Source organism: Arachis stenosperma, chromosome 3 (assembly GCF_014773155.1).
Source record: "Arachis stenosperma cultivar V10309 chromosome 3, arast.V10309.gnm1.PFL2, whole genome shotgun sequence".
In the NCBI taxonomy this organism is placed as follows: domain Eukaryota; kingdom Viridiplantae; phylum Streptophyta; class Magnoliopsida; order Fabales; family Fabaceae; genus Arachis; species Arachis stenosperma.
This window is the reverse complement of record NC_080379.1, coordinates 34,696,409-34,722,121: the sequence shown is the minus strand read 5'-3', so window position 1 is coordinate 34,722,121 and position 25,713 is coordinate 34,696,409. Positions and strand designations below refer to the sequence as shown.

General features: G+C 32.6%; 3 protein-coding genes across 3 annotated transcripts; 2 read left to right on the top strand and 1 right to left on the bottom strand.

The window, feature by feature from the left end:
• Nucleotides 1-4,798: 4,798 nt before the first annotated feature.
• LOC130965871 (uncharacterized) lies at nt 4,799-5,612 on the bottom strand. The gene is made up of 2 exons (XM_057890631.1): nt 4,941-5,612; nt 4,799-4,897 (listed from the first exon to the last, which is right to left on the bottom strand). The coding sequence occupies exons 1-2, from the start codon at nt 5,451-5,453 to the stop codon at nt 4,799-4,801; spliced, it is 612 nt and encodes a 203-aa protein (XP_057746614.1). The 5' UTR covers nt 5,454-5,612.
• A 2,369-nt stretch (nt 5,613-7,981) lies between these two features.
• LOC130965870 (uncharacterized) lies at nt 7,982-8,599 on the top strand. The gene has a single exon (XM_057890630.1). The coding sequence runs from the start codon at nt 7,982-7,984 to the stop codon at nt 8,597-8,599; it is 618 nt and encodes a 205-aa protein (XP_057746613.1).
• Nucleotides 8,600-17,280: 8,681 nt separating this feature from the next.
• On the top strand, nt 17,281-24,581 carry LOC130970350 (adenylate kinase 5, chloroplastic). Its single transcript, XM_057896416.1, has 19 exons — nt 17,281-17,534; nt 17,638-17,739; nt 18,134-18,262; nt 18,358-18,492; nt 18,851-18,997; nt 19,915-19,989; nt 20,088-20,208; nt 20,436-20,482; nt 20,592-20,720; nt 21,501-21,536; nt 21,607-21,687; nt 21,798-21,936; nt 22,131-22,210; nt 22,463-22,528; nt 23,339-23,368; nt 23,462-23,571; nt 23,924-24,061; nt 24,187-24,216; nt 24,310-24,581. Exons 1-19 carry the CDS (start codon nt 17,349-17,351, stop codon nt 24,332-24,334), a joined length of 1,806 nt encoding a protein of 601 aa, XP_057752399.1. The 5' UTR covers nt 17,281-17,348; the 3' UTR covers nt 24,335-24,581.
• Nucleotides 24,582-25,713: the final 1,132 nt, after the last annotated feature.

The window sequence follows — 25,713 nt, the reverse complement described above, 5'->3', positions numbered from 1 at the left end:
GAGAGAGAGAGAGAGAGAGAGAGAGAGAGAGAGAGAGAGAGAGAGAGAGAGAGAGAGAGAGAGAGAGAGAGAGAGAAACCCGAAGAGGAGGAACTGGGATTGCCGCTGTCACCACCGCTGCTAAGGGCCAACCACGGCGTCAAGCTTCTGCCGCCGCCAGGTCCGCCATCTAGTCACTGGGTGTTGCATGGGTGTAGCCAGAATCACTGTCGGAGCTACCGCCACTTCGTTCTTCGTTCCTTTCTTTATGCGAGTTGATGTGGAAGTGGTTTGGGGTTAAGGTTGTGGCTGCCAAGGTTACAGGCCGAGAAGAAGGGGTTTTGACGCGCTGTGTAGCTTTCGAGTTTCGACTATTCGAGGAGACGGATGACGAGACTCACGAAGAGTTTTATTACATTTTGCTTATTCGATGTTGTTTTAGCTATTATTTATTTATCCCTCGCCATCAATATTATATTTTGTAAGAGGGAAAGAAATTGTATGTTTTGTTAGTATATTATATTCATAAGCTACTTATGTAAGACATTTTGTATGTATGTATATGCTTGTTTAATTTTAGTTAAAAAGTATTTCCGTTTTTATTAAAAAGAAAACAGTAATACAGTTTCGAGTCAAAGGCTCATATTTTATTATTAAGTATATGAAGTCGTTGTAATACTTCTTGCTATCAAAGTAGCACACCCGGAAGCGTGACATTCTGATAGTAAGGATGTTACAGGTACTACGATCTCTAAAATTAAATATACATATATAGTAATAGTTGAAAATAATTTATAACTAATGAGGATCCTTGAAGGAAGGTTTAAGAAAAATTACGAAAGAAAAGCACAATGCTCATGTAATAGAAACTTAAACAGAAAAAAAGTAAAAATATATGTACATAAAGAGTAGAATATCAAAAATACAAAATATCAAGCTTTGGGCTCGAAATACATGACACAAATTTCTATTTTCCATGAAGCCCCTAAGAAGAACAAAAGTAAAACACAAACAGAAGAGAAGTCTATTTTTTTTTTCTTAAATCTTCTAATTTACTAGTTAATTCAATTTTATTCACAATTTACCTTTTATTATTAACCCATGTTTTTTAAAGTATTTTTTAAACTTTGTTTAAATAAACAACTTACATTGAAAAATGTTGTTTTTGTTGTCTTTAATGAGTGATGGCATTTATATCTATATATATACACGCGAGAAGAAAATTACATCAGCACGTATTATGGAACAAAGTTAAACTAGCTAAATCAACTTATTATTACTGCCTTAATTTCTGTAATTTTGTCCGTCCTCGTATCTTACAAAAAACTCTTACATCGAATAACACAATTACTACGATAGCAAATCTTTAAGGGTCTTGCTCCCTGTAGAATTTATTTTTTCCTGCAAGAAATTTGAGCGGAATCGAAGTTAGAAATTGTTGAAATGTGTTGCACATTTCTAAATAGTACTAGGAAGAAAAGTAGTCAACAAATTACGTTTGTGAGGTTTGCGAGAATATTTTGGATGAAAATAAGACAAGAACATGATTTAAATTTCAAGTGGAAAGATATGGAATTTCTGCATTCTACATATGTCAAATTTTTAAAAATTGAAGTCATTAAACCATTCTAACTATTAGTGGATCGATTTAAATATTTAATCAGTTTAACTATAATTTAACTAAAATAATCAAAATATAATAAAATAATATATAAAATTATAAATAAATATATAAAATAAAAATTTATTTCAATGTAAATTTTAAATTACATAAATTAAATATACTACATGAAAATAATAAAAAAATCATAATTAATTATGTGAATCAAATTAAATTGAATGTAGTACATGAAAATAGAGACAAAAAAAATTCTAATTAAAGATATAAAATATTATAATAGACTCAACTATTAAATATTAAATTTAAACTAAAACGCACAATTGAAGTCCTAGAACCAAAATATAAACATTGTGAAGACCACTCACTTAAACCAATTTTAGGGTTAGCATTTCAAAATCAAACACTACTCAAATCTGGTGGAGACTTAAGTTTTTCTTTTCTTGCAGTTAAGTTGCTCTTTATTCGAGTAAAGATTCCATTTGACTCATCTATTTTTTCGAAAGTCAAGATAATTTAAAAAAAATGCTTCGGCTCCAACAATATTATTTTGGGATAATACAAATTCATCTATTAAAGAATTTGTTAAATATTAATAGAAATTAATGTTGTCAAAATTTTATTTGTAATTTATAAAAATTTTAAATTTACAAAATTCTTTTCAATAATTAAACCAGTTATCTCTGCTATTACCACATCCATCATTATCATCATTGTTATAATTTTTACCTCTATTACTTCATATCTTGTAATTATTATTGTCTCCTTTACTACTATCAATACTAACACCAACACCATCAATATAAACATCATCATTCTCTTCTCTTATTTTTTGTGCCTATCCTATATTTTATTTTAAAAAGTCTTTGTATTGCAATTACTTTTCCTTGTTATGACATTACTTTCAATAATAATCATTCTCCACTTAATCATTTTCAGTGTTAAAACCACATACACAAGTTACAAATAGACCTCCTCCCATAAAATTAATTTTCCGTTACTATTTAATGTGTTTTATAAGAGAGAATTTGTATTGTTCCAAAATAATATTATTAGCGGCCGAAATATCCCGACTCTATTTTCTCCCTTATCATTCAAGAAAATGAATAGAAGCTGAGTTAGGTCTGTAATTCTCTCTACTTTTTATGTTCTCTATGCTAAGTGGGTCTAGCTAATCTAGGGGTGGCAACGGAGCGGTTAGGGGCGAGTTTTTGCTCTACTCGACCCCGCCCCATCGTATAACAGTCCGCATAGAATCCGCTTCGCTTTTACCTGCGGGTAGTAAAACGTTGAACCCTAACCCGTCTCTACGGGTACCTGTCCCGTCCCTACCTATCCCTATAATTATTAAAATTCAATAAATAAAATAAAATTTTAAAATTTATATAACCATCATCACATACATAATATAAATTAAAGTAAAAATTTAAATATAATACAATATTATTAATTATTTACAAATTATTATACATATTATATATTAAAATTATATATATTATATATATAGCAGGACGGATAGGGGCGGGTATTACCTAAACTCGACTCCGTCCCGCCCCTTTCAAGAATTCGCTCTGCTAAAAAGCTGCCTCGGTACGAAACGGGTAATTATCTGCTCTAAGCAAATAAGAACGGGTAAATACCGCAAATTCGAATGATATTGCCATCCCTAAACTAATCTCATCAATAATAGTGTTCTACTTTGACAACAAGACATTCAATTTTAAAGGATGTTTAGCTTAACAATCTCTTTTTTCTATGTTATGGGGCGTGGAATTATTAAACAGCATCATTTGTAGTTTATTTTACAAAGATAGAATAATGACAGTGGTAGAGCTCGAGAATTTTAAAGGGGTGCGGGTAACTAAGGCTTCATTTGGTTAAAAGGAAGGAAGCAAAAAGAAAAAAAAAGCAAAAAAAATTGAATAAATTTTTATTTTTTTTAAAGTATATTTAAATAAAAAAAAATAATAATAAGATACAATATTATAAAAGAATAATTTTATTCTTATATTATAAAATATATATTAAAAAATGAGATGATAATATTATTGGAATATTAATTGGTGATATATTTTTTTCTCATTTTTTATTCAATGTTAGAAAAAATAAAATTTTAGTAGATTCTACTTACTTTTTTACATTATTAATTTTTTTCTTGAATCAAATAATAAAAAATATAGTTATTTTTCTCTAATTTTTTTCTTCCTCTCCCTTCTCCCACTTTCTCCTCAAACAAACACACCCGAGAGGAATTGTGGTTTTGGTTTTGTTTTTTCTATGCTTGCTTTTAGTTATCGTTAAATTTAAAATTCTTTCCTTTTGATTGACATACGCATTGTTTATAAGCATAGGGCTAAGATTCACTCCTCTGTTGACAGATCCCAAATCCGCCGTCATTTTTGTCTTTGTTCTTGTCAGCTACTCTTGATTGCGAATTCATCATAAAATGATAAGTTATTAGGTTTTGTTTCAACTTTAACGTAAAACTTTTAAGAAATGCATTGTTCTTTTTGTGATAAAGGATATTTTTCTAATATAAATTATGAAAATATTTATTTTTTAAAATTTATTTTTAAATTTTATTTATTAAAATACACGTTTTTTTTTGTTGTTATTTAGACAAGTTCGTCGTACTTCACGGCGAATTCTGTAAAAACTAGCAAGTTTACCGTATCTTCTAGCAAACTTTATAAAAATTATAGAGTTTGCCGTGCCCTCTTTCGAACTCCTTTCTAAAAATTTTAAAATACACGTTTTTAATCTATGTTATCGTCTTCAAAAAAGTATATAGATCTACAAATAATAAATAAAAGTACACAAAAATACACAGATAATAACCATAACTTCTTTAAGGATTTTTTTAATTATAAATTAAAAAAATAAATTATATTTAATAATGACAATTATTATTATCGTCTCCAAAAATACACTATTACACTGGAATAAGTCAAATTTAATAAGAATTTTTTTAATTATAAATTAAAAAAATTATTTCCCAAAAATAAAGGTAAAAACTTAGATGAAGTCGATTTCACGTGAGCTGTTTGATGAAAATTTAGTTAAATAAATTAAATCATCTAATGAATCTCAGAAATCAACTTCTAATGAAGTCGACTTCACCTAGTTTCCACCAAAAATAAAATACCACTTATTTACGTGTACTTTTGTATATTAAAAAATTCCTCCATTTCATTAGAAAAATTACTCGATTTCTGTTTTTAAGACGCTATCCGGACCGCTGCCACGGGCCACTTTTCCGGCTACAGTTATCAATGGCCCAGCGAGAGTAATAATAATGTCCTATTTATTTATAAGACTGACAAGTAATGTGTTTAAAGTTTACCTGTATGGGAGTCTGGTTGCCATTGTTTTGGATCTCATGAGAATCACGAAGCAGTCTTCCCTTCTCATCATAGAGAATGAGTCCACTGAAACTTGGTAGCTCACACTTCTCCCCTTTTAGGATCGGTCTTTGCCACACTGCTGATGCTGAGTTATGACTTTGCCATCCACTTTCATCAACACCAAGCAGTAGTGCAGATCCCCTCTGCCTCTCCTCCCATTTGCTTGCTCTGCTCCACACCACTGACCCCATCAGCACTCTCTTCACCGAAATCCACCCACAATGCTGTGACTCTGTCCATCTTATAGTTGTTGTAGTCTTCAGCTCAGTCACATTTTCATGTACAGCACTCTCTTCGTGAACAATCTTGTTATTCTTGCATGCCATCATCAGTTTAAGCATAATAATGACAGCGCAAATACTCAAAACTGCAAAGCTTGCACACGCTAGTAGGAGGATAGCACCTCGTGTTGAAACCTTCAATTTGTCTTCCACGTCCCACAAAGCATCCATCAAGAATAGTAGCTTGATTTTTCTACTTTTGTATAACCAACCGAACTCACTCAGAGAATGAAGATGAGATGCAGGAGTGTGTTTTAGTTTTCTACCTCCCTACCTATGTCCATGTTTTGGATGTTGGGTTCGCAAGCTTCATATGAGGTCCACCGCTGGATAAATTGTTTGCAAGATTGGACTTTAATGTCATAGCTGTTTGAGTTGAAGTTAATGCCATTTCTGTTTGAGTTGAATTCTAATATGGCTCACCGTTCAAAATAAATTAAATGCTCTTCATGGGAAATCTGTGGTCATCATCAGTTCTTGGGAATGATACAGAGTCACTAGAAAGAATTTATTATTTTTTTTTCTAACCATTAATAGCTAGTAGCGTTTAAGATGGAGGTAAAAATATATTATTAGATTATTAAATTAAAAGAGTTAGATTGGTAATTAAAAATATTAGTTAAAAATAATAAATTTTATTAATTTTTAAATTATATATATATATAATTATATATATGTAGTTTAGTTAACATATATTTTAAAAATATATAATAAAAATATCATTAATAAAAAGGCTTTTTTTAATAAATACAAAATAAATATATTCGAAATTTAATTTTTTATACCGTAGCTAAAATATTATAAATGATAAATAAATATATATTAAAAATAATACTCTTGTTTATAAGAAAGCATAACTTTTTTACAACTGTTTTCTTTTATTTAATTACATTAAAAATCAGTCCCAAATTTTATTAGAATCAAAACCCAAAAACTCTTCCTCATTATTATATACACAATATGCAAGCTTTTTCCAAATGAAAATCTTAAATCATTATATCATTAACCCTAAAAAATATTTCTAAATCATCACAACACATTTTATTTAAAATTCAAACATCTCAAATTTGATTAGTCTCAATTTATTAAAAATTAAAATCATCCAAAAAATATTGATTTGTACCTAAAAATAAACAATAAATAATAATAAATTTGTCTCAATTTTTTTTATTATGGATGTTATATATTTAAAATTAGAAAAATTACAAATGTTATAGGTATAATATTATGAATATTAAATTAAAGATATTTTAACAATTTTTACGGTACAATTCATATTTTTATATATAGACTTTTATGAAAATAACAAATAAAAAAATGAACTATAGAAGAAAATTATGAAACAAATATTTAAATGTAATTATTAACTGATCATATTAAAATAATAAAAAAATAGATATGAATATCAAATAAAAAATATTAAAATAGTATAAAATCATGGCTAATTAATATATATGTGAGATAATTTTAAATATAGAATAAGACATAATTTAAAATTGGATAATATTAATTGAAAAAATTTGATAATTATGAACATTAATATATATGTAATTATAGATGTTATGAGTATAAAATTATGGATATTATGAATGTGAATTTTTATACTCTCGAAAATCGAATGGTTAACAACATTCTCATTAGATGAGTCTAAAAACTGTCCTTTATTTTGACTAAGGTACTGTGCTTAGCACTTACAAAATAGAGATGAATGATAATTTTTTCTTTCAATTATTGACGTATCAAGTATATACTTTGTTCTTTGAGTGTTCAAATTTAAATTGAAGGTTTAAATAAATAATTACACTTACAATAGCCAGTTATTAAACAAAAAGTATGAGATTTATCTTGTTTTTATAAAATATTTTGCTATTTACTGAAGCATATAATCATATGGGTATACGTCTGTAATGACCAAGGACTTAAGGTGGCTAAGGCAATCATATCATGTGTCTTACATGAGTTATGGACACGTGGAATGAGATGTAGTTGATCTGTATAAACTATTAAGACGCAGTGAATTTGTTAATGTTAAAAAATTAAATCAAGAGGTATGCAAGTAACAAAAGTTTAAAAAAGTCAAAGACAAAATTCAATTTGAATTCAAAGTGGTTACAAGTTCATGGTTCATCACTAAGATTTTACAAACTTTTTGTGCAATCTATCAACTTGCATAGATTAGAATTTTCATGAAGCATGGTTAAAGAATTGAAGAAGCAAAGTTTGAGTTGAATACAATAATCATCAATTGGCTAGATATTGCTAGAAGCTAATGTTGGAAGCTTGAAGATTTTTTAAGAACATTCAAGAGAGTAGTATAACTACAACATTCTACAACATTGAAGAATTCAAAATCAAATTGAATTGAAATTAGAAGATTATAGAAGCTACAATGCAAGTTGAAAGAAGATTCATGAAGCCAAGTCATAAAATGGTAGTCATTACAAAATTGATGTGTGTTCATAATGAAATGTGTATGTTTTGAAATGTGAAAATTCTCTCCCTTGTTTTATGAGTGTTAGTGAGTTTGAGAGATGAAAAATATGATAGTGTCATTTATATGAGTGAGTGATCCTAGGGCCAATTAGTTGTGGGTATTATACTTACATCTGGTATCAGAGCTGGTTAATCCAGCGCCTGGTGTTTGAGAGTTTGTGAGGTGTGAGAGAGTTCTCACATAGTTGTTTATTCATAGAGTCAGTATGGCAAACACTTTCAATATTGTGTGGTCCGGTCCCAAGTTAGATGGGAAACTTGATTATAGTTATTGGGAGACTTTGATGTCCACCCATTTGAAGGCCCAGAACCTGTGGAATTTCATTGAACCAGGTTTGCAAGAAGGAGCAGATGCTGCCCAACAAAGGAGAGATCAATTGGCGCTATCTCAAATTCATCAAGGAGTAGATTATATGGTGTTTGGCAAAATAGCAAATGCCAAAAGTGCAAAGGAAGCATGGAACACGTTGAAGCTGTCATACAAAGGCGTAGATAAAGCTCAGAAAGCAAAGCTACAGTCTTTAAGAAGAGAATATGAAAGGTACGAGATGTCTAGCTCAGAAACCGTTGAGCAATATTTTACTCGTGTTACAGATCTTGTCAATAAGATGAGAGTCTATGGAGAAGATATGCCCGATAGCAAAGTGGTGGAGAAAATTCTTCGCACCATGCCGATGAAGTATGACCATGTGGTAACTACGATACTAGAGTCACACGATATGGACACCATGACGATTGCAGAGTTGCAAGGAACCATGGAAAGCCACATCACTAGAATACTAGAGAAGTCTGAAAAATCAACCGAGGAAGCCCTGAAAAGCTGAGTGAATTTCAATAACGTTGCAGAATCAAACCGTACACAAGAAGGACGAGGTCGTGGTTTTAATTTTCAAAGTAGAGGCAGAGGAAGTTTTAGAGGTAGAGGTCGTGGCAATTACAACCAAGGAAGTTACAATAATTTTACACCACCTAATCAAGGAAGAGGTGGAACGAATTTCAGGCCTGTCAACCGAGGAAGAGGTCGAGGAAATTTTCATCAAGAAAGAACCAATTTCAACTGCTTTCATTGTGGAAAGTATGGACACAAAGTAGCAGATTGCAGATTCAAAATGGTGAATAACAATCAAGCACACGTTGCAGAAAATCAGCATCAAAACACTGATGATAATCCGGGTACTCAGACTTTATTTTTTACAAGTAATTCATGTGCTGAAGATGAAAATATATGGTACTTGGATAATGCTTGCAGTAATCATGTCTGGTAGAAAGGAGTTATTTTCTTCAATAGATGATTCAGTTAAACTATTATTGAAGTTTGGTAATAGTACAAAGATCCCTATTGAAGGAAAAGGGCACATACCAATTAGATTGAAAGATGGTTCTTTGAGTTATATTTCTGATGTTTTCTATGCTCCTGAACTTGATTACAATTTACTAAGTATGGGGCAATTATCTGAGAAGGGATATAAGATGATAACTTATCATGGATATTGTACTGTATTTGACAACAACGGAAGGTTCATAGATAAAGCAAAGATGACCTCAAACAGAATGTTTCCGTTAAAAATTCAACATGTTAATCCCTCTTGCATGAGTTCTGTGATACTTGATGATAACTGGTTGTGGCATATGCGGTTTGGGCACTTTCATTTTTCTGGCCTAAACTACCTGTCAAGAAAAGGACTTGTTTCTGGTCTACCACGGATTCATATTCTCAATTGTATTTGTGAGATTTGTCAACTGGAAAAGAAGCACAGAGATCCATTCCCTACAGGAAAGTCTTGGAGAGCTAGAAGATTACTTGAAATTGTGCATTCAGATCTTTGTTCTGTAGAAGTTCCAAGTAATGGTGGTAGCAGGTACTTTATCACATTTATTGATGATTTTAGTAGATATACATGGGTATACTTTCTGAAGCAGAAATCAGAAGCATGTGATGTCTTTAAGACATTCAAGGCGTTTGTCGAAAAACAAAGTGGCTGTAAAATCAAAATTCTCAGAACAGACAGAGGAACAGAATATCTTACGTGTTCAGAATACTTTAAGCAACACGGAATTCAACACCAACTAACAACTAGATACACTCCTCAACAAAATGGAGTTGCTGAAAGAAAGAATAGAACCATCATGGATATGGTCAGATGCATGCTCAAGTCAAAACAAATGCCTAAAGAGTTTTGGGCAGAAGCAGTCGCAACAGCAGTTCATATTTTAAACAGGTGTCCAACAAAAAGTGTTCGTGATAAAACTCCAGAGGAAGCTTGGAGTGGAAAGCGGCCTTCCATTCATCATTTCAGAGTCTTTGGGTGTATTGCTTATGCCCACGTACCAGATCAATTAAGGAAGAAGTTAGATGACAAAGGCGAGAAGTGTATCTTTATTAGTTATAGCACAGACTCAAAAGCATACAAGTTGTACAATCCAGTATCAAAGAAAGTGATCATCAGCAGAGACGTGACGTTTGACGAGAAAGACATATGGGACTGGGACAGAAAGACAGAAAAACATCCGATTGTAATTTCAAATACATATGATGATGAAGAAGAAAGACAACCAGATGCAACCGAACAACCTGAATCATCTAGAAGACCTCAAAGAGAGCGGAGACTACCTGCTAGATTAGCAGATTATGAAGTTGGCAATGACAACGATCCGTCCGATGAAGAAATCATAAATTTTGCTCTATTTTCAGATTGTGAGCCGTTGAACTTTGAAGAAGCATTTTTAGACAACAATTGGAAGAAAGCAATGGATGAGGAGATTCATGCCATTGAGAAGAATGACACATGGGAGCTGACAGATTTACCAACAGATAAGAAGCCGATTGGAGTAAAGTGGGTTTACAAGACTAAGTACAAACCCAATGGTGAAGTTGATCGTTTCAAAGCAAGATTTGTTGCAAAGGGATACAAACAAAAACCAGGTATCGACTACTTTGAAGTATTTGCTCCTGTTGCTAGATTAGACACTATTCGTATGATTATTTCACTCTCGGCTCAAACTAAGTGGAAGATACATCAAATGGATGTTAAGTCTGCATTTCTAAATGGCACTTTAGAAGAAGAAGTGTATGTCGAGCAACCTGCAGGATATGAAGTTCTTGGAAAAGAAGATAAAGTTTATAAATTGAAGAAAGCTTTATACGGCTTAAAGCAAGCACCAAGAGCATGGTACAAGAAGATTGATTCTTATTTCATTGAGAATGGTTTTAGAAGATGTCCGTTTGAGCATACTCTTTATATCAAGTTCGTTGAACCTAGAGATATCTTGATCGTGTGTCTTTATATTGATGATTTGATCTTTACTGGGAACAATTTGAAGATAATTACAGAATTCAGGGAGGCTATGATAAAGCACTTTGAAATGACGGATATGGGCTTGATGTCTTACTTTCTTGGCATTGAAGTAGTTCAAAAAGATGATGAAATTTTCATTTCTCAGAAGAAATATGCAAATGATATTTTGAAGAAATTTCAGATGAAGCATTCAAAGCCAGTTTCTACTCCAGTCGAAGAGAAGTTCAAGTTGCTGAGAGAAGATAAAGGAAGAACAGTGAATCCTACATATTACAAAAGCTTGATTGGAAGTCTAAGATACTTAACTGCGACTAGACCAGATATTGTATTTGGAGTTGGTTTGCTTAGCAGATTTATGGAGGAGCCTTGTACCAACCATTTACAAGCGGCAAAAAGAATTCTTCGATATATCAAAGGTACTTTAAATGATGGAATTTATTATGAGAATACTAATGAAGTAAACCTTGTTGGCTACACTGATAGTGATTGGGCCGGAGATATAGAAACAAGAAAAAGTACTTCAGGGTTTGTATTTCATCTTGGTTCTGGTGCAATTTCATGGTCGTCAAAGAAACAACCAGTAGTAGCACTATCTACAGCAGAAGCAGAATATATAGCAGCAGCAAGTTGTGCAACACAAGCAGTTTGGCTAAGAAGAATTCTTGAGGAATTGAACGAGAAACAAAATACTCCAACAACAATATTTTGCGATAACAAGTCAGCTATTGCACTTTGCAAAAATCCAGTATTCCATGGAAGATCGAAGCATATTGATATTCGGATTCATAAAATCAGAGAGTTGGTGAATGAAAAAGAAGTTGTGATCGAGTACTGTCCAACTGAAGAACAAGTTGCAGATATATTTACAAAACCATTGAAGACTGAATTATTTTACAAGTTGAAGAAGATGCTTGGAATGATAAACTCTACAAGCTTGATTTAAGGGAGGCAATGTTAGAAAATTAAATCAAGAGGTATGCAAGTAACAAAAGTTTAAAAAAGTCAAAGGCAAAATTCAATTTGAATTCAAAGTGGTTACAAGTTCATGGTTCATCACCAAGATTCTACAAACTTCTTGTGCAATCTATCAACTTGCATAAATTAGAATTTTCATGAAGCATGGTTAAAGAATTGAAGAAGCAAAGTTTGAGTTGAATACAATAATCATCAATTGGCTAGATATTGCTAGAAGCTAATGTTGGAAGCTTGAAGATTTTTTAAGAACATTCAAGAGAGTAGTATAACTACAACATTCTACAACATTGAAGAATTCAAAATCAAATTGAATTGAAATTAGAAGATTATAGAAGCTACAATGCAAGTTGAAAGAAGATTCATGAAGCCAAGTCATAAAATGGTAGTCATTACAAAATTGATGTGTGTTCATAATGAAATGTGTATGTTTTGAAATGTGAAAATTCTCTCCCTTGTTTTATGAGTGTTAGTGAGTTTGAGAGATGAAAAATATGATAGTGTCATTTATATGAGTGAGTGATCCTAGGGCCAATTAGTTGTGGGTATTATACTTACAGTTAATGACAGTAAAAGTATGGTAATAATAGTGGAGGACCAGATTAGAACATTGAAATTTCGATTTGGGAAAAAATAAAAGAAATTCGGAAAATAGAATTAAAGTTTCAATAGGGGATTGAGTCAAATGATACTGTACTGAGTGAGATTGAGTGGTTATTCTCAGAGGCTTTTGATTTCACTTTGTGGATAGCAATTTTTGTCAGAGGTGAAACCGGAGCCAAGGTCATGGGTTGTTGACAACCAATCTCATTTAAGGACTTACTTGAATGGAAGACACTAATGTTAAAAGTTAAAATTGATGAAGAAGGAGGGGACACTATTAATGTTGCAACCTCGGTTTCATTATTTCTTTCTAAACTCAATTGTGGTTCCTTGGCATCTCCATATGGTTCATATATATATTGGAAGGTGCAGTTCTTCTTCACAAGATTGTGGGCACTTTTATTGCGTGGTGAAATTTGAATGTTATCATAAAAAACAAAAAAAAAAGTACTTTGGTGATGTTATTAATTAAGAGTTCAACTGGTTATGTCTTACATGCCATTGCAAGTCTTAAAACAACTTCCTTTATCCTTGTTCAATAATAAATGTATCTGTATCCTTCAAACTAAATTGAAAATTATGTTCTTCTTTACTTCAAAAAGATTGCATCTCTCAACCAGGACTTATGGTGAAGTGTTTGTGGATGTGGGACAAATCACACTTTGTTTATTATTAGCATGCATTGTAATTTGGCTCCTTTGTTTTTTTGTGTTTAGGTTTAATTTCTACCATATCTACTAGCTACTTCTTTTGTTGTGGAAGATATATGTGTTTCTATTATTGACTTCATTTAGGGGACTAATATTTTGTAGAATATAACTGAATATTATCCATGTGATGACTTAATATTCTTTTTTAATAATATTATTAAAAAATAAATATTTGAATTTCTGTTATTGCCGAATTTTTTGTATGAACAAATGATAGAAATTTGTTCTCGAATATCTTTTTATAGAACCTTCTTATGATAAAAAGTTAGAAAATTCACGAATAAATAAATTTTTGTGGTCCTTTGCATTTGTATGAGTCAAACGCTAGTAATAATAAAATAACATGTAGATCGATCCTAACACAATGATATCCTAAATTAACCTAATCTAATAAAAAATAAAATCTAAATAACAAACTTAAAAACTATATGACAACATGCAAATTCGTCCAAACAAAAATATAATCTAAAATTAATAACACATTCAAACAATAACATACTTTTTGATTTCCTAATTTAATCTATGTAAAATATTTAATTTCAACTATCTTAAATGTCATACAAAATCATTCATAATTCTAAAATTGTCTAAACTACCTAAACTAATATACACATAAAAATAATCATAATAGATGTATGCAATTATAACTAAAAATAAAACAGTAAATGAAGGAATTACTAACCTTAATGTGATTTAAGAGAATGTTGAGAGAAAAATTTTAGAAAAAGAAACTGAATTTTCGTAGAGAGAAGCAAAAATATGGAATAAGAGGAGAAAGAGAGGTCTACTTGACTTATTGAATGTGGGATAAGAGAACTAAAGCGCAAATCAATTTTAGTCTAGGGAAGTCAAATTGGTCCATGCCTCCTAAACACACAACGCTTTTTTTGGGAGACATGAGTCACATTGGTTTTGTGCCTCTGAGACAGCAACGTTAAAACGAAAATAAGATGGAGTAAATTTTTTTAATAGTATTTGAGATTTACGAAATTATCTAATTTCATTTTTCATATTTTAATTTTACTATTGTAGTCTCTCAGATACAGTTTTAGATACCATAGTGATCTCTAAACTCATTTTCGATAGTGACTAGCTATTTTAATGCTGATGTGGCTATTATATGTCAAGTTGGACTTAAATTGGTCTTTCCTTCTATACTCTTTCATCCCTCTCCTACACTCTCTCATCTCTCTCCTCTCTTCTCCACCATCACTTCTCTCCATCACAAATGCATAATTGTAAGGGCTGAACTCAATCTTCTAACTATTGTTTCTAATCTCTAACATAAATTTGCAAAATACTTTATTAGTACAAAACAAATAAGTACGGTTTCTTAATAACAGATTAAGAAAAAAACTAGTCATAATGAAAACAAAAAATCAGGATTTTTCAATTTTCAAACTTTACAATTCATCAAAAAACCAAGGTTCTTCTTCACCTTTTTTCATTTTAGTTTATTCTCCAATCACAATTTCGTCCACAATTTCTTCTATTTTGTCATCATCGCTATTGTCAGAGACCTTTACCTTGTCGCCCCTGGCTTCAAATCCTTTCTCAATCACATATGCTCGATGCTCGTTCTTCGAGTCAATCCCGATCACGGCATCGGAGATTCTCTCGACTACGACTGACCACGGCTTGTTACGCAATCTCTGACGGTCTCGTCATCGTCACTGGAGAAAATCGTGGCGGCGAATTTCAAGTGACAATCTTTGAGGTCTGTGTTTTCGAGGCGCCGGGATAGGATCTGATTTATTGATTCGTGTAAAAAATGGAGGAGATAAATGATGCGTGAGCATCTTTTCCTAGTGAATTTGCATCTAAAATTGTTGAGTTTAATAAAGAATTAATTATCTTTTAGCCAATATGGATGCTACTTTGAGTTTTGTACAATTTTATTTATTTTAGGTAGCATTCGGATGGATTTGATGAAGTTTCTACAAAGAAAGAGAAGAAACTAAGGAAATGGCAGCGAGGAGCAACGCGCACGCGTGACTGACGCGTGCGCGTGATTTGGAAGTATCCATGGCGACGCGTACGCGTGATTTGAAGATTTGCTCAGCGACGCGTCTGCGTGACCGACGTGTCTGTGTGACTCGCAGAAAAGACCATCGACGCGTACGCGTCAGTCACGTGCAGAAAACGCAGAAAACGCTTAGGGGTGATTTCTGGGCCCCATTTTAGCACCCAAATTAGGCGCGGATCCAGTGAAGTCAAGTGGTCCCCACGTTACAAGACGCGGAGTAGTTAATTAATTCTGATTTAAATTCAAATTTGAATTTGAAAATAGGAAAAGATATTATCTTAATTTTAGATATTAAATTTTAAATTAATTAGGATTAGTTATAAAAAGGAGAGACTTCTCTTCTATTAGGAGATTCCATGAAAGGGGATTCTATTAGGGAATTCTATACAAATTTACATTCCGCATTCCATGAGCAACTAATCCTCCATTGTTAAGGTTAGGAGCTCTGTCTATTTGTATGGATTGATTTTATTACTTTTTCTATTTTAATTTATGTATGGATTTATAATTTAAGAATTGTTTTCGCTCTTTATTTTATGAATTTGGGTGGAACGAAAGTATGACCATCTTTCTATTTGAGTTCTTGTAAAACTTGGAAAAGCTTTTTACTTGAACAACAGCTTGAAAACAATTTCTCCTAAATTTTAATTGTTTGTATTTAACAGGATACGTGACATATAATCCTCTTATTTTTGGATAATTAGAATTTTTGTGGCATATAAACTGGAATTTGATCATGTAACTTCTAATTGGAATTAATTGACCAAGGAATTGGCTGTTGATGAATTTTAGAGAAGACTAGAAATGTCTAAAGAATTAGGGTCTAGTCACATATAGTTTACCATGAATTAAATCCTACATGATTAAAATAGTTAGTAAGAAAAGTTAATCCGAAAAAATAGATAATTTTGAAGCATTAACTGTTTTCTCCATATTTTATTCCCAACTTATTTATTTGTCTATCCTTTTGATATTTTGAGTTCGAACTTAAACCTTTTGAACATCTCAAAACCTTTTTTTGCTTGCCTAACTAAGCCAATCAATCAATCATTGTTGCTTGATCCATCAATCCTCGTGGGATCGACCCTTACTCACGTAAGGTATTACTTAGTACGACCCGGTACACTTGCCGGTTAATTTGTGGGTCGTAAAATACCGAACCAATGAACGACTAACTCAGTCTTTAAGTCGGATATTTTTTTTTGTCTCAAAATTTTTGACTTCATCCACATAATCCTACGGTAATGCCATTGCTGAAAAAAGAAGAAGGAGAGGAAGTTCGAAAGTGGAGAAACCGAGTGGAGTGTTTCTGTTTAATCCAAACGGCATCATTTTCTCTAAATTTGGGAGCGAAACTAAAATGACAATGTTTTGACACCCTTTATCGTGGCACAGTAATGCTAAGTCAGTACAGCAATAACTGACTCATAATCAAAAAAATGTTTACAGACCATTATAGTGTCTGTCTGTCTGGAGCTCTATTTGGAGGATTATAATGATGAAATTAAAATTTCAATGACCATATTGAATAATCTTAAACACTATTATGAGGATTTACTCAAATAAATTGTCGGCCATGGCAAAGAGTAGCAACCGAAATAATAAAAAATTTTAGGAATTAGCAGTTTTTAGTAATTTTAATCAATAATTAGCTAACATAAATACTAAACTGTCTTAATAAATAAATTTTACTCCGATAAATATAAATACAAACTATGTATTTTATATGTATAAATTTATGTAAATATAAATATAAATTATTATTAGTTAAGTATTAAAATGAATATAATGTCATATAAGTAAAAAGAAAAAAAAATGTCAGAAATTAGAGATTTATGAAGTTGGTGGCCGTTGTTGCTTCTTGCTGGTGCAGGTCAAGTGTGAGCCTCAGCCACTCAACTGAACTAAACTAAATGCCAAGTCTCTACAAAATCTCTTCTTCCTTCTCTCAACACTCAACACAAGGATGCTGCACTCTGCACCCTCCTCCTCCTTCCACCACACCACCACTCTCCACCCTTCTCCCTCTCCTTCTCTTCTCTCTGCTTCTTCACCTTCTTCATCCCGTCCCGCATGGCTGCCACTCCGCCACTTCTCCTTCCAAACTCCACCTCTCCGCACTCATAACCATTTTGCACTAACATCACCCAAGGTTAACATTTTTTTTCCTCTTTCAGTTCTCTTTATTCCACGCTTTCTTCTATTTCACTGACCCGTAAGCATTCTCTTTTCTTCTTATTTCTTCTTTTGATAAGGCGCTGAAAGTGAACTGTTCCACCAGCGAGCCATTGAAAATTATGATATCTGGTGCACCTGCTTCAGGAAAGGGAACTCAATGTGAATTGATTGTCCAAAAGGTCCTTTACTTCACCATGTTTCACATTTGTTATTCTTCTCTATCATCGGCGTAAAGTTAGGGAGGATTACACTGCTTCATTTTTTTTTGCCTGGTATAAAAATTTAATAGTTTTTCTCAGTATATTATTTAAATAAGAAATATTTTATGATCACTGATCTTGTTCTTAAGGCACTCATTACCTTTTTGTTTTCATGAACATTGGTGTGCAGGTAAGTTGTTGAACATGTACTAGCTGAATTTCATGAATTTGTTTAATTTAGGTTAAAAACAATTTTACATTTTAAATCAAGTAGTTGCGTTTTTTTATTTAAATAAAAAAAGTCCTTATTTACTAATTTATGTAATAATGGAAATATATGCTGTAGTGTTGCTCAAGTTGTGTTATTCTGCAGTTTGGATTGGTGCACATATCAACCGGGGATCTCCTAAGAGCAGAAGTTGCAGCTGGGACGGAAATTGGAAACAAAGCAAAGGAGTTCATGAATTCTGGTCGTTTGGTTCCCGATGAAATTGTGACAGCTGTATTTTCAAAATCCTTTCCCCTTTCAATTTCATTTTGTACCCTACATTTATATGCTGAAAATGCATGCTTTATTTATCTGTTTATTCATTGCAGATGGTGGCAGCACGATTATCTCGTGAAGATGCAAAACAAAGGGGTTGGCTTCTTGATGGCTACCCTCGGACTTTTTCCCAAGCTGAGAGTCTGGAGAAAATGCAGATACGACCTGATTTGTATATTGTATTAGATGTATGCCAACTTTACTACTGACATTGTTCCAGAATTAATTTCCTATGCTTCTTATTAATTTACACAATCTTCTCAATTTAAGCCAAGATTCCTTCTGCAAAATGTATAGTTAATATTCATTTATTTATTTATTTATTTTGGCAAGTACATTAAGTTCTTTAGTCCTCCCTTCCTTTCTCAAATTTTTATGTTACCTGCATGCATAACCATATTATGATACTACTGTGTTATTTACTTATTGAACAAAAAATGAGCCTGCCATACTATTTATCATCAATATGTATGACATGCATGTGTATTAAGCAAAAGTAAATATTTTTGTCATCCTCGCTGAGTTAGTAAGTTTTCTAATACTCAGGTTCCTGATGAAATTCTGATCGACAGATGTGTTGGTAGAAGGTTAGACCCAGTGACAGGGAAAATATATCATCTAAAATTTTTTCCACCGGAATCTGAAGAAATCAAAGCCAGGCTGGTCACGCGTCCTGATGACACTGAGGAAAAAGTATGACTTTTACCCTTTTATTTTTCTTTTTAATGGTGTTTTTAGGTAGCTTACCAAGATGAACCAGCTCAAAATTTATCTGTTTTGGGTACTCAAATGCAATCGTGAACAATTGATTCAAAATGAAATGATCCATACCTGTTACAGCGAATGACAGTTAGAGTTTGGAGATTTTCTATATGATCTTATGAATAAAAAGGCTTTTTTACTTGAAAAAGAAAATAATTATTTAAAATATGTTGTGCCTATGACCTACAATTTTTAATTTTGTGTTCATGTGTGTGTACCCTCCGTGTCACTGTATCTGCTACATAGTTTGCTACTACTTGGAAACCTTTGTCCTACTTTATCACATTATAGTAATCTAGCTGGCTTCCTGGAATTAAATATCAATTAAATATCAATCACTAGACATATCTTTCTACTGCATCTTTGGCAAAGTAGGCGTAGTCAGGAAGATAATAAGTTATCTCTAAACTATGTTAGATATTGCACACATTCAATAACTTTCACCAAATATTGAATTTGTACCAATGTTTAGTTATACAAACATGAAAATCATTACTAAAATTAGAGAAGGAATGAGTTCTAAAGGAACAACACTTGTAGTTTCTTAATAACATAGGTATCTGTCTGAGTATTTAATGTTATGAGTTATGACTCTTCCAAATTTTTTCCGGGGATCACCTTTCCTTGTATAATTTCATTTAAGTCATTTGCGAATGATAGCTTATTATTGAATTACCTTTTTCCATTTTCTATGCTTATTTTAGATGAAGAGAACATAGTAATAAAGTTAATCATTCTGAAAGAGAATTGTTTGAGCTTCTTGTTGCGTGTAGTTTAAGGATTTTGCTGTTAAGCCAATGTGGTATCCTTCTGAAATATCTTATGTATACTAATCTGATTCTTTTCAGGTCATATCACGCCTAGAAATATATAAACAAAATGCAGAAGCCGCATCTTCCTCCTACTCAAACATAACAAAGAAGGTCTTTTGATATTAACATTCTTTGCTGTGTTTGCTTCCATTTCTCAATGTGAACCAGTGGGATTTTTTGTCGCTTACAATCTATTGTCATATGCTCAGATTGATGGCAGCCGTTCAAAGGAGGAAGTTTTCAAAGAAGTCGAATCTTCACTATCACAACTGCAACAGAGTAAAGGGAAAATATTGAAATCTGGAGGCACGGAGATTCAAAGAACATTAGGTTGCATATGTCGAACTTTACCCTGCTGTATATTTGTAGGGAATTCATAAAATTATAGTTTGCTTGCATATCATTCATCAACTTATATCTAGCTGATACCATCTCTCTGTTTTTCAGTTTTCTTATGAAAATGTGGATATACATTAATTTGAAACTTGGTAATGTTGATGAGAATTAAGTCTGAAAAATTCATACAAATTAAGATTTGCTAACTTCTTTTTGTTCAGAAAAATCGATTCTTGATACAAAGAAGGGATCAGGGTCTTCGAGCCAGGTAGAGATGGTTGTACATTTTAAAAGACATTGGCTTCATTAGTACTCCTTCATGTCCTGTGAAACCCTCCCCTGTATGTTATTTCTTATTTTGCTTTAGCTTGTTATAGGATAAGTGGAGAGGGATTCCTACTAGACTAAATAACATTCCCCACTCAAGAGAAATCAGACAATATTTTTACGATGATGTGATAAAAGCTACACAACGGGCTGTCAATGATGGAAAAACTAGGTTGAAGGTAAGGGCACTTTATCAGAAATACTTGTAGCGTATATAGTGCTTCCTATTATTTGAATGAGTAACCAGTTTAGTAACTTTAACTTTGTCATTCTTAGTTCTGCTCTGTTTAGCTGATATTCAAATGTAAGGGTGTGTTTAGAACAAAATAATTTTGATATTGATTTGATTTGAAATGAATTGAATTGGAAATGAATTATTGTATTTTGAAGTAATTATGTAAAATAGGAATTGATTTGATTTAAAAATTGATATAATAATTTGATTTTACATTTTTATCCTTTATTTACCATACGATTTTTCATCACTACCAATAATTACCGCCGGACTGCTGCTGTACAACTGCCAGACCACCACTGGACCACTGCTGACCGCCACTGGACATCCCACAACCACAACCTCTTCCCTTCTCCAAATTCCTTTTCTTTTATACTAATATCTAAAGGGTAAAAATAGCTTTTTACATTTTTAGCACACCAAATCATTTCAACTCCAATCAATCCTCTAAAAAATAAAGAGATTTGATTTTAGCTATATTGTAAATTCCATGGATTTAAAAATCAAATCAATTCTTAATTTTTATCTATTCCAAACATAAGATTTGATTTACAAATCAAATCATTTCCAATTCCTAGGGATTCCAAACACACCCTAAAAGGAATTAATTTTGAATTATTTTAGCAAGCATAGAGAGACTATGTTATAACTTGGCCAAAGCTGGTATTTCTTTATATCCTACTGCCACAGCTGATGTCTGCTTATTTGTTACTCCATCAAACAGGTGGACATAAACATTCCTGAATTGAACCCAGAAATGGTATGTGAACTTTTTTCTCCTTTTATTTCCTTTAAATGTCTTGATTTGATCATACATTTTTGGCGTATAGGACGTTTATCGAATAGGTACCTTGATGGAACTTGTTCGAGGTCTTGCCCTTTCATTTGCTGATGATGGAAAACGTGTTAAGGTAAACGACTTGTTTTGTATTTCTAACATATAACACTTTTGTTTCTAGAGAATAAAATGTTATACATAGTGTTGTTTAAAGTTTAAACTATCTCTTACATCATCATGCAGGTCTGTGTACAAGGATCAATGGGAGAAGGTGCTCTTGCTGGAATGCCTTTGCAGCTTGCCGGAAGTAGAAAAATTCTGGAGTTCATGGATTGGGGTGATTATGGTGCAAAAGGAACCTTCATTAATATTGGTTCTATAGGTAAATATTTGTGTCGTAACCTCTGTGACACTGCTTTTTTTATTAGATTCGTTGTGTTTTACACTTTTACTTGATGCTTGTTTGGATGCCATGATGTGGGAAGAAAAAGATTATTAGTATACCAGATATACTCTTCCTTTTTTCTTGTGATACATGCCTAAGCATAGAATTTCCTCCTGTATTTTCAAACACAGGTGCTGCAGAGGTTGAAGAGCAAGATGACTTGTATATCTTGGTTGCTCCTCAAAATGCTGTAGGGAATTGTATCATTGATGTAAGATGCTAGAGTCGGAGTCTTACAGACATGTTCTAGTGATATCATCTGCCAAGCCTGTGTGTGTACCTGTGTTTTTATAGATTATACCACATCTGATGAGCGTCTTTTTTCCTTTTTGTCCTTTTCCTATTGAATTTTTTTAATGTATTTGGAAAGGAAAAATGACTCTCATTATGAATAGGATGAAGTACATGTTTTCCTCCTGTTTACAAATTTTCCACTCTGATATCTTTGAGACGGGATGTTCAGGATCTGAGAGCAATGACAAATGCTGCTGAACACAGACCAGTTATCCTAATCAATGCCAGGCTTAAGGTTTTGCTTTCAGTTTCTTTTGCTATAGTTTCAAATTTGTTCAATGAAATTTTATACAATTTACTAGTTATCTGTTATTTTTGTTATACCTTTTACCTATTGAATGATTGGTTGGTTCAAGTGGTTTGGCACTTGCATTTTCCACCTTAAAGCAAGATCTCATTCCAACTCATGTAAATGGTATAATAATGATGATGATGATGACCAAATCCTGGTGGTTTACACACAAAAAAAAAAATGAAAAACCTGGGAAAAAGAGACTGGTATGAAAATGATGAAAATGAAAACCAGTATACTAAGTGCTGAGATATGTAAAATATGACCAACATAGTAACTACTAACTAATTGCTAAGCCTATCCTTTATATATGAGATGCATTTTATGATGGCTATGATTATGGTGACTATGGTGGTGGTAGATGTGAAACTTTTCATTATTTTTGGAGCATCTGTTGCGATTGTTGGAGCTCTTTGTATTAGATTGCATCTATTTTTGCAAAACTGAGTAAATTAGTTCTTGCCACACTTTTCTGTTGAGCTGTTTGATATTCCCATGCTTTTAAGTGGCGAAACCACCAATTACACATTGCAAATGAGATTTTATGATTGAAGATACCGAGGGAGTTATTTGTTACAAACTAGATATAGTTTCTTAATTCATTACAGAATATATTTTGCTTTCAAAATCTTCCCCAAGACCATAATAGCTTTATCATTTGTATTGCAACTAACAGCCTCTCTCTGAACATTATTTACACATTTAGTTATTCTAATCTTAAACTGACACACTTCTGGGTTTCTGTGAGTTCAGGATTTACCTGGTTCTAGTGGTATTATGCAAGTAAGTACTTAGCGCCCAGCAGTTTGGTGGTAAGTGGTAACCATTTATTATACAAAATGTAAGGTTATATATCTATCATCTTAATCTTGCTAGACAATGGGACGAGACCAGAGACTCAAGTATGCAGCATCTTTTGAAAGTTGCTACTTTTTCCGGCTTCTTTATTATGCGGGAACCCAGTATCCCATCATGGGAGCTATCAGGTTAGCAGGCAGCATATATTTTCATGATTGTGCTTTTATACATGTTTCGGCTTGCTTCCCATCATTCTTCTTCACTGAACTTCTCATTAGATTGTATAATTAGTAAGATGGTTCTACTGAAACTATATCTAGAAGATATTATTAAATGCCTTACTTGATATAAATAAAATCAGATTTAACATTTTCCATAAGAAAAAATTTCGACTTAACTCTCGTCATCTGGTTACTATTATTAGTAAACATTAATATATTCTCTTGCTTATCTGGAAATTTTAACCGATTGTTGGAATTAGAATAAGGAATGCAGAAGTATGACATCTAACTATAGTGCTGCAATGCACTTATGATTTAGGATGTCTTATCCATACCGTTATGAGTTGTACAAGAGAGTTGATGACCCATCTGGGAAGGAGAAGTATGTCATTTTGTCGACGTTTCTTGAAAGGCCTACAACCGACGAAATAAACGACGCCTTTGAAGGAAAACCAAGGTAACAACAACATATGTGTCTTTTTTTCTATAAGCTGAATGTTTTTTTTTTTTTCCCTATAAGCTGAATGTTATGAAACCATTCCTTTTTGTAATGACTTTATTGTTTGTCCCAAATTTTTGCAGAAACGAAACAAGGAAGGGCTCGGGGATTTGGTTTGTTACACCCATTAACCGTTTTCTCTAAAGCTATTATCTTCAGTCCACTATAATTAGCCTTGTATATTGAAGTGTCGCTCTGTTTTGTAGGGGTTTTTTGAGCGGTATTTTTTGAGCAAAGTGAAGAGCTGTGGGTTATCCTTACCTGGCTCCATGATCGGGTTTTTTTCTATGTAATTTATCATCGCGGATTGGTTATATGAAAATGTCGATGTCAGAGCTTGAACTATGCAACTTGCTACTGGTGCATCGGCTTGTTTAAGATTAATCACTATTGTACAAATAATAGGGAACGAGAAGAGTTCATAAGAATCATGGCAAAGTAAATATTTGATGAATATGTTATACAAAGTTCCATTGAATGAAGCTGTCCAAAATATTTATAAATTTGTCCCAATTTATAATTTTATATTTATTTATTGACAACAAAATTTTTAATAATTTGTTAACAACCTCGTATTGGTAAAAGTTCACAAATCACAACCAGATGACAAACACATCATTGACCCATCAAACAACGACCTTCCATCTGAGGGGCCGATTGGCGGCCGGCCGGCAAAATCATTTGCTCGCTCACTCTGAATACAGCAACTCAATCACATGTTCCCTTGCTATTAATGCCTCAAAAAAATCGATTTTGATGGATTTTCGATCAAATCGAACTCATGGGTCAATAATTCAATAGAATAATCCAAGATTCAGCTCTTAACTGTAGACACAACCGCCAAAAGATTCGACGACAGCCTGCCTTCAGCACCTGGTTAGTGGGGGTTCTCTAACTGGATTTGAGTATTCCTTGGCTTATCCTCTATTGTAGGTTGGTCTTGTATGTTCATCATAACCAAAATGAAGATGAGGACAAATATTTTTCTGGAGAAAAGTTACAATGCGTATCTTCTGTTTTATAATTTGTTTACGTTTTTGGTGATGGATTTTCAAATTTTTTTAGAATTTGAATGTGACAGGATTTTGTGGTTGGAGCTCAGTTTCATTGTTAATTTGGTGGTTATTGTTTCTTCATTTTGCCTTTCAACTTCTTGATAATCGAATTCATGATATTTTTGCTCACTTCCAATGAATTGCACTTTGTTTCAAGTCATCTGTTAGTTGCCTCAATCTGATAGGTTGTATTGGGAATAGGAAAATGGCAGTTGATACTTATTGAAATTTTTTGAGCAACTAGAAATTTTGTCTCACTAGTCATAACTGACGCTCAGGGAAATGATCCCTTAGCAAGCCTAACAAGTTCGAATATAAGTTGAATAACAAAGTTATAAATGTTTTTAATTACAAGTACTAAAATGAATAGTTACACTATGACTGAATACACTAATAAGTTTAAGGAGCTGTGTTAATTCTCGAAAGTTTGTCAAGGTGCTCCAGAAGATTATGAGGAATGGAAGTGCCTCAAGTACGAGGGTGGACTTCAGAATGATATCATGAGTGCCGTTGTGCCTATGGAGATCCGAGTCTTTTATGAGTTGGTGAACAAGA

Excerpts from the sequence above, each read along its gene's own strand:
- LOC130965871 (XM_057890631.1), bottom strand. The coding sequence starts at position 5,453 with ATGGATGCTTTGTGGGACGTGGAAGACAAATTGAAGGTTTCAACACGA. Across the intron at positions 4,898-4,940 it reads GCAACCAGACTCCCATACAG|GACATTATTATTACTCTCGC; the intron begins GTAAACTTTAAA and ends ATAAATAAATAG.
- LOC130965870 (XM_057890630.1), top strand. The coding sequence starts at position 7,982 with ATGGCAAACACTTTCAATATTGTGTGGTCCGGTCCCAAGTTAGATGGG.
- LOC130970350 (XM_057896416.1), top strand. The coding sequence starts at position 17,349 with ATGCTGCACTCTGCACCCTCCTCCTCCTTCCACCACACCACCACTCTC. Across the intron at positions 20,721-21,500 it reads ATGGAAAAACTAGGTTGAAG|GTGGACATAAACATTCCTGA; the intron begins GTAAGGGCACTT and ends TCCATCAAACAG. Across the intron at positions 21,937-22,130 it reads CATTAATATTGGTTCTATAG|GTGCTGCAGAGGTTGAAGAG; the intron begins GTAAATATTTGT and ends TTTCAAACACAG.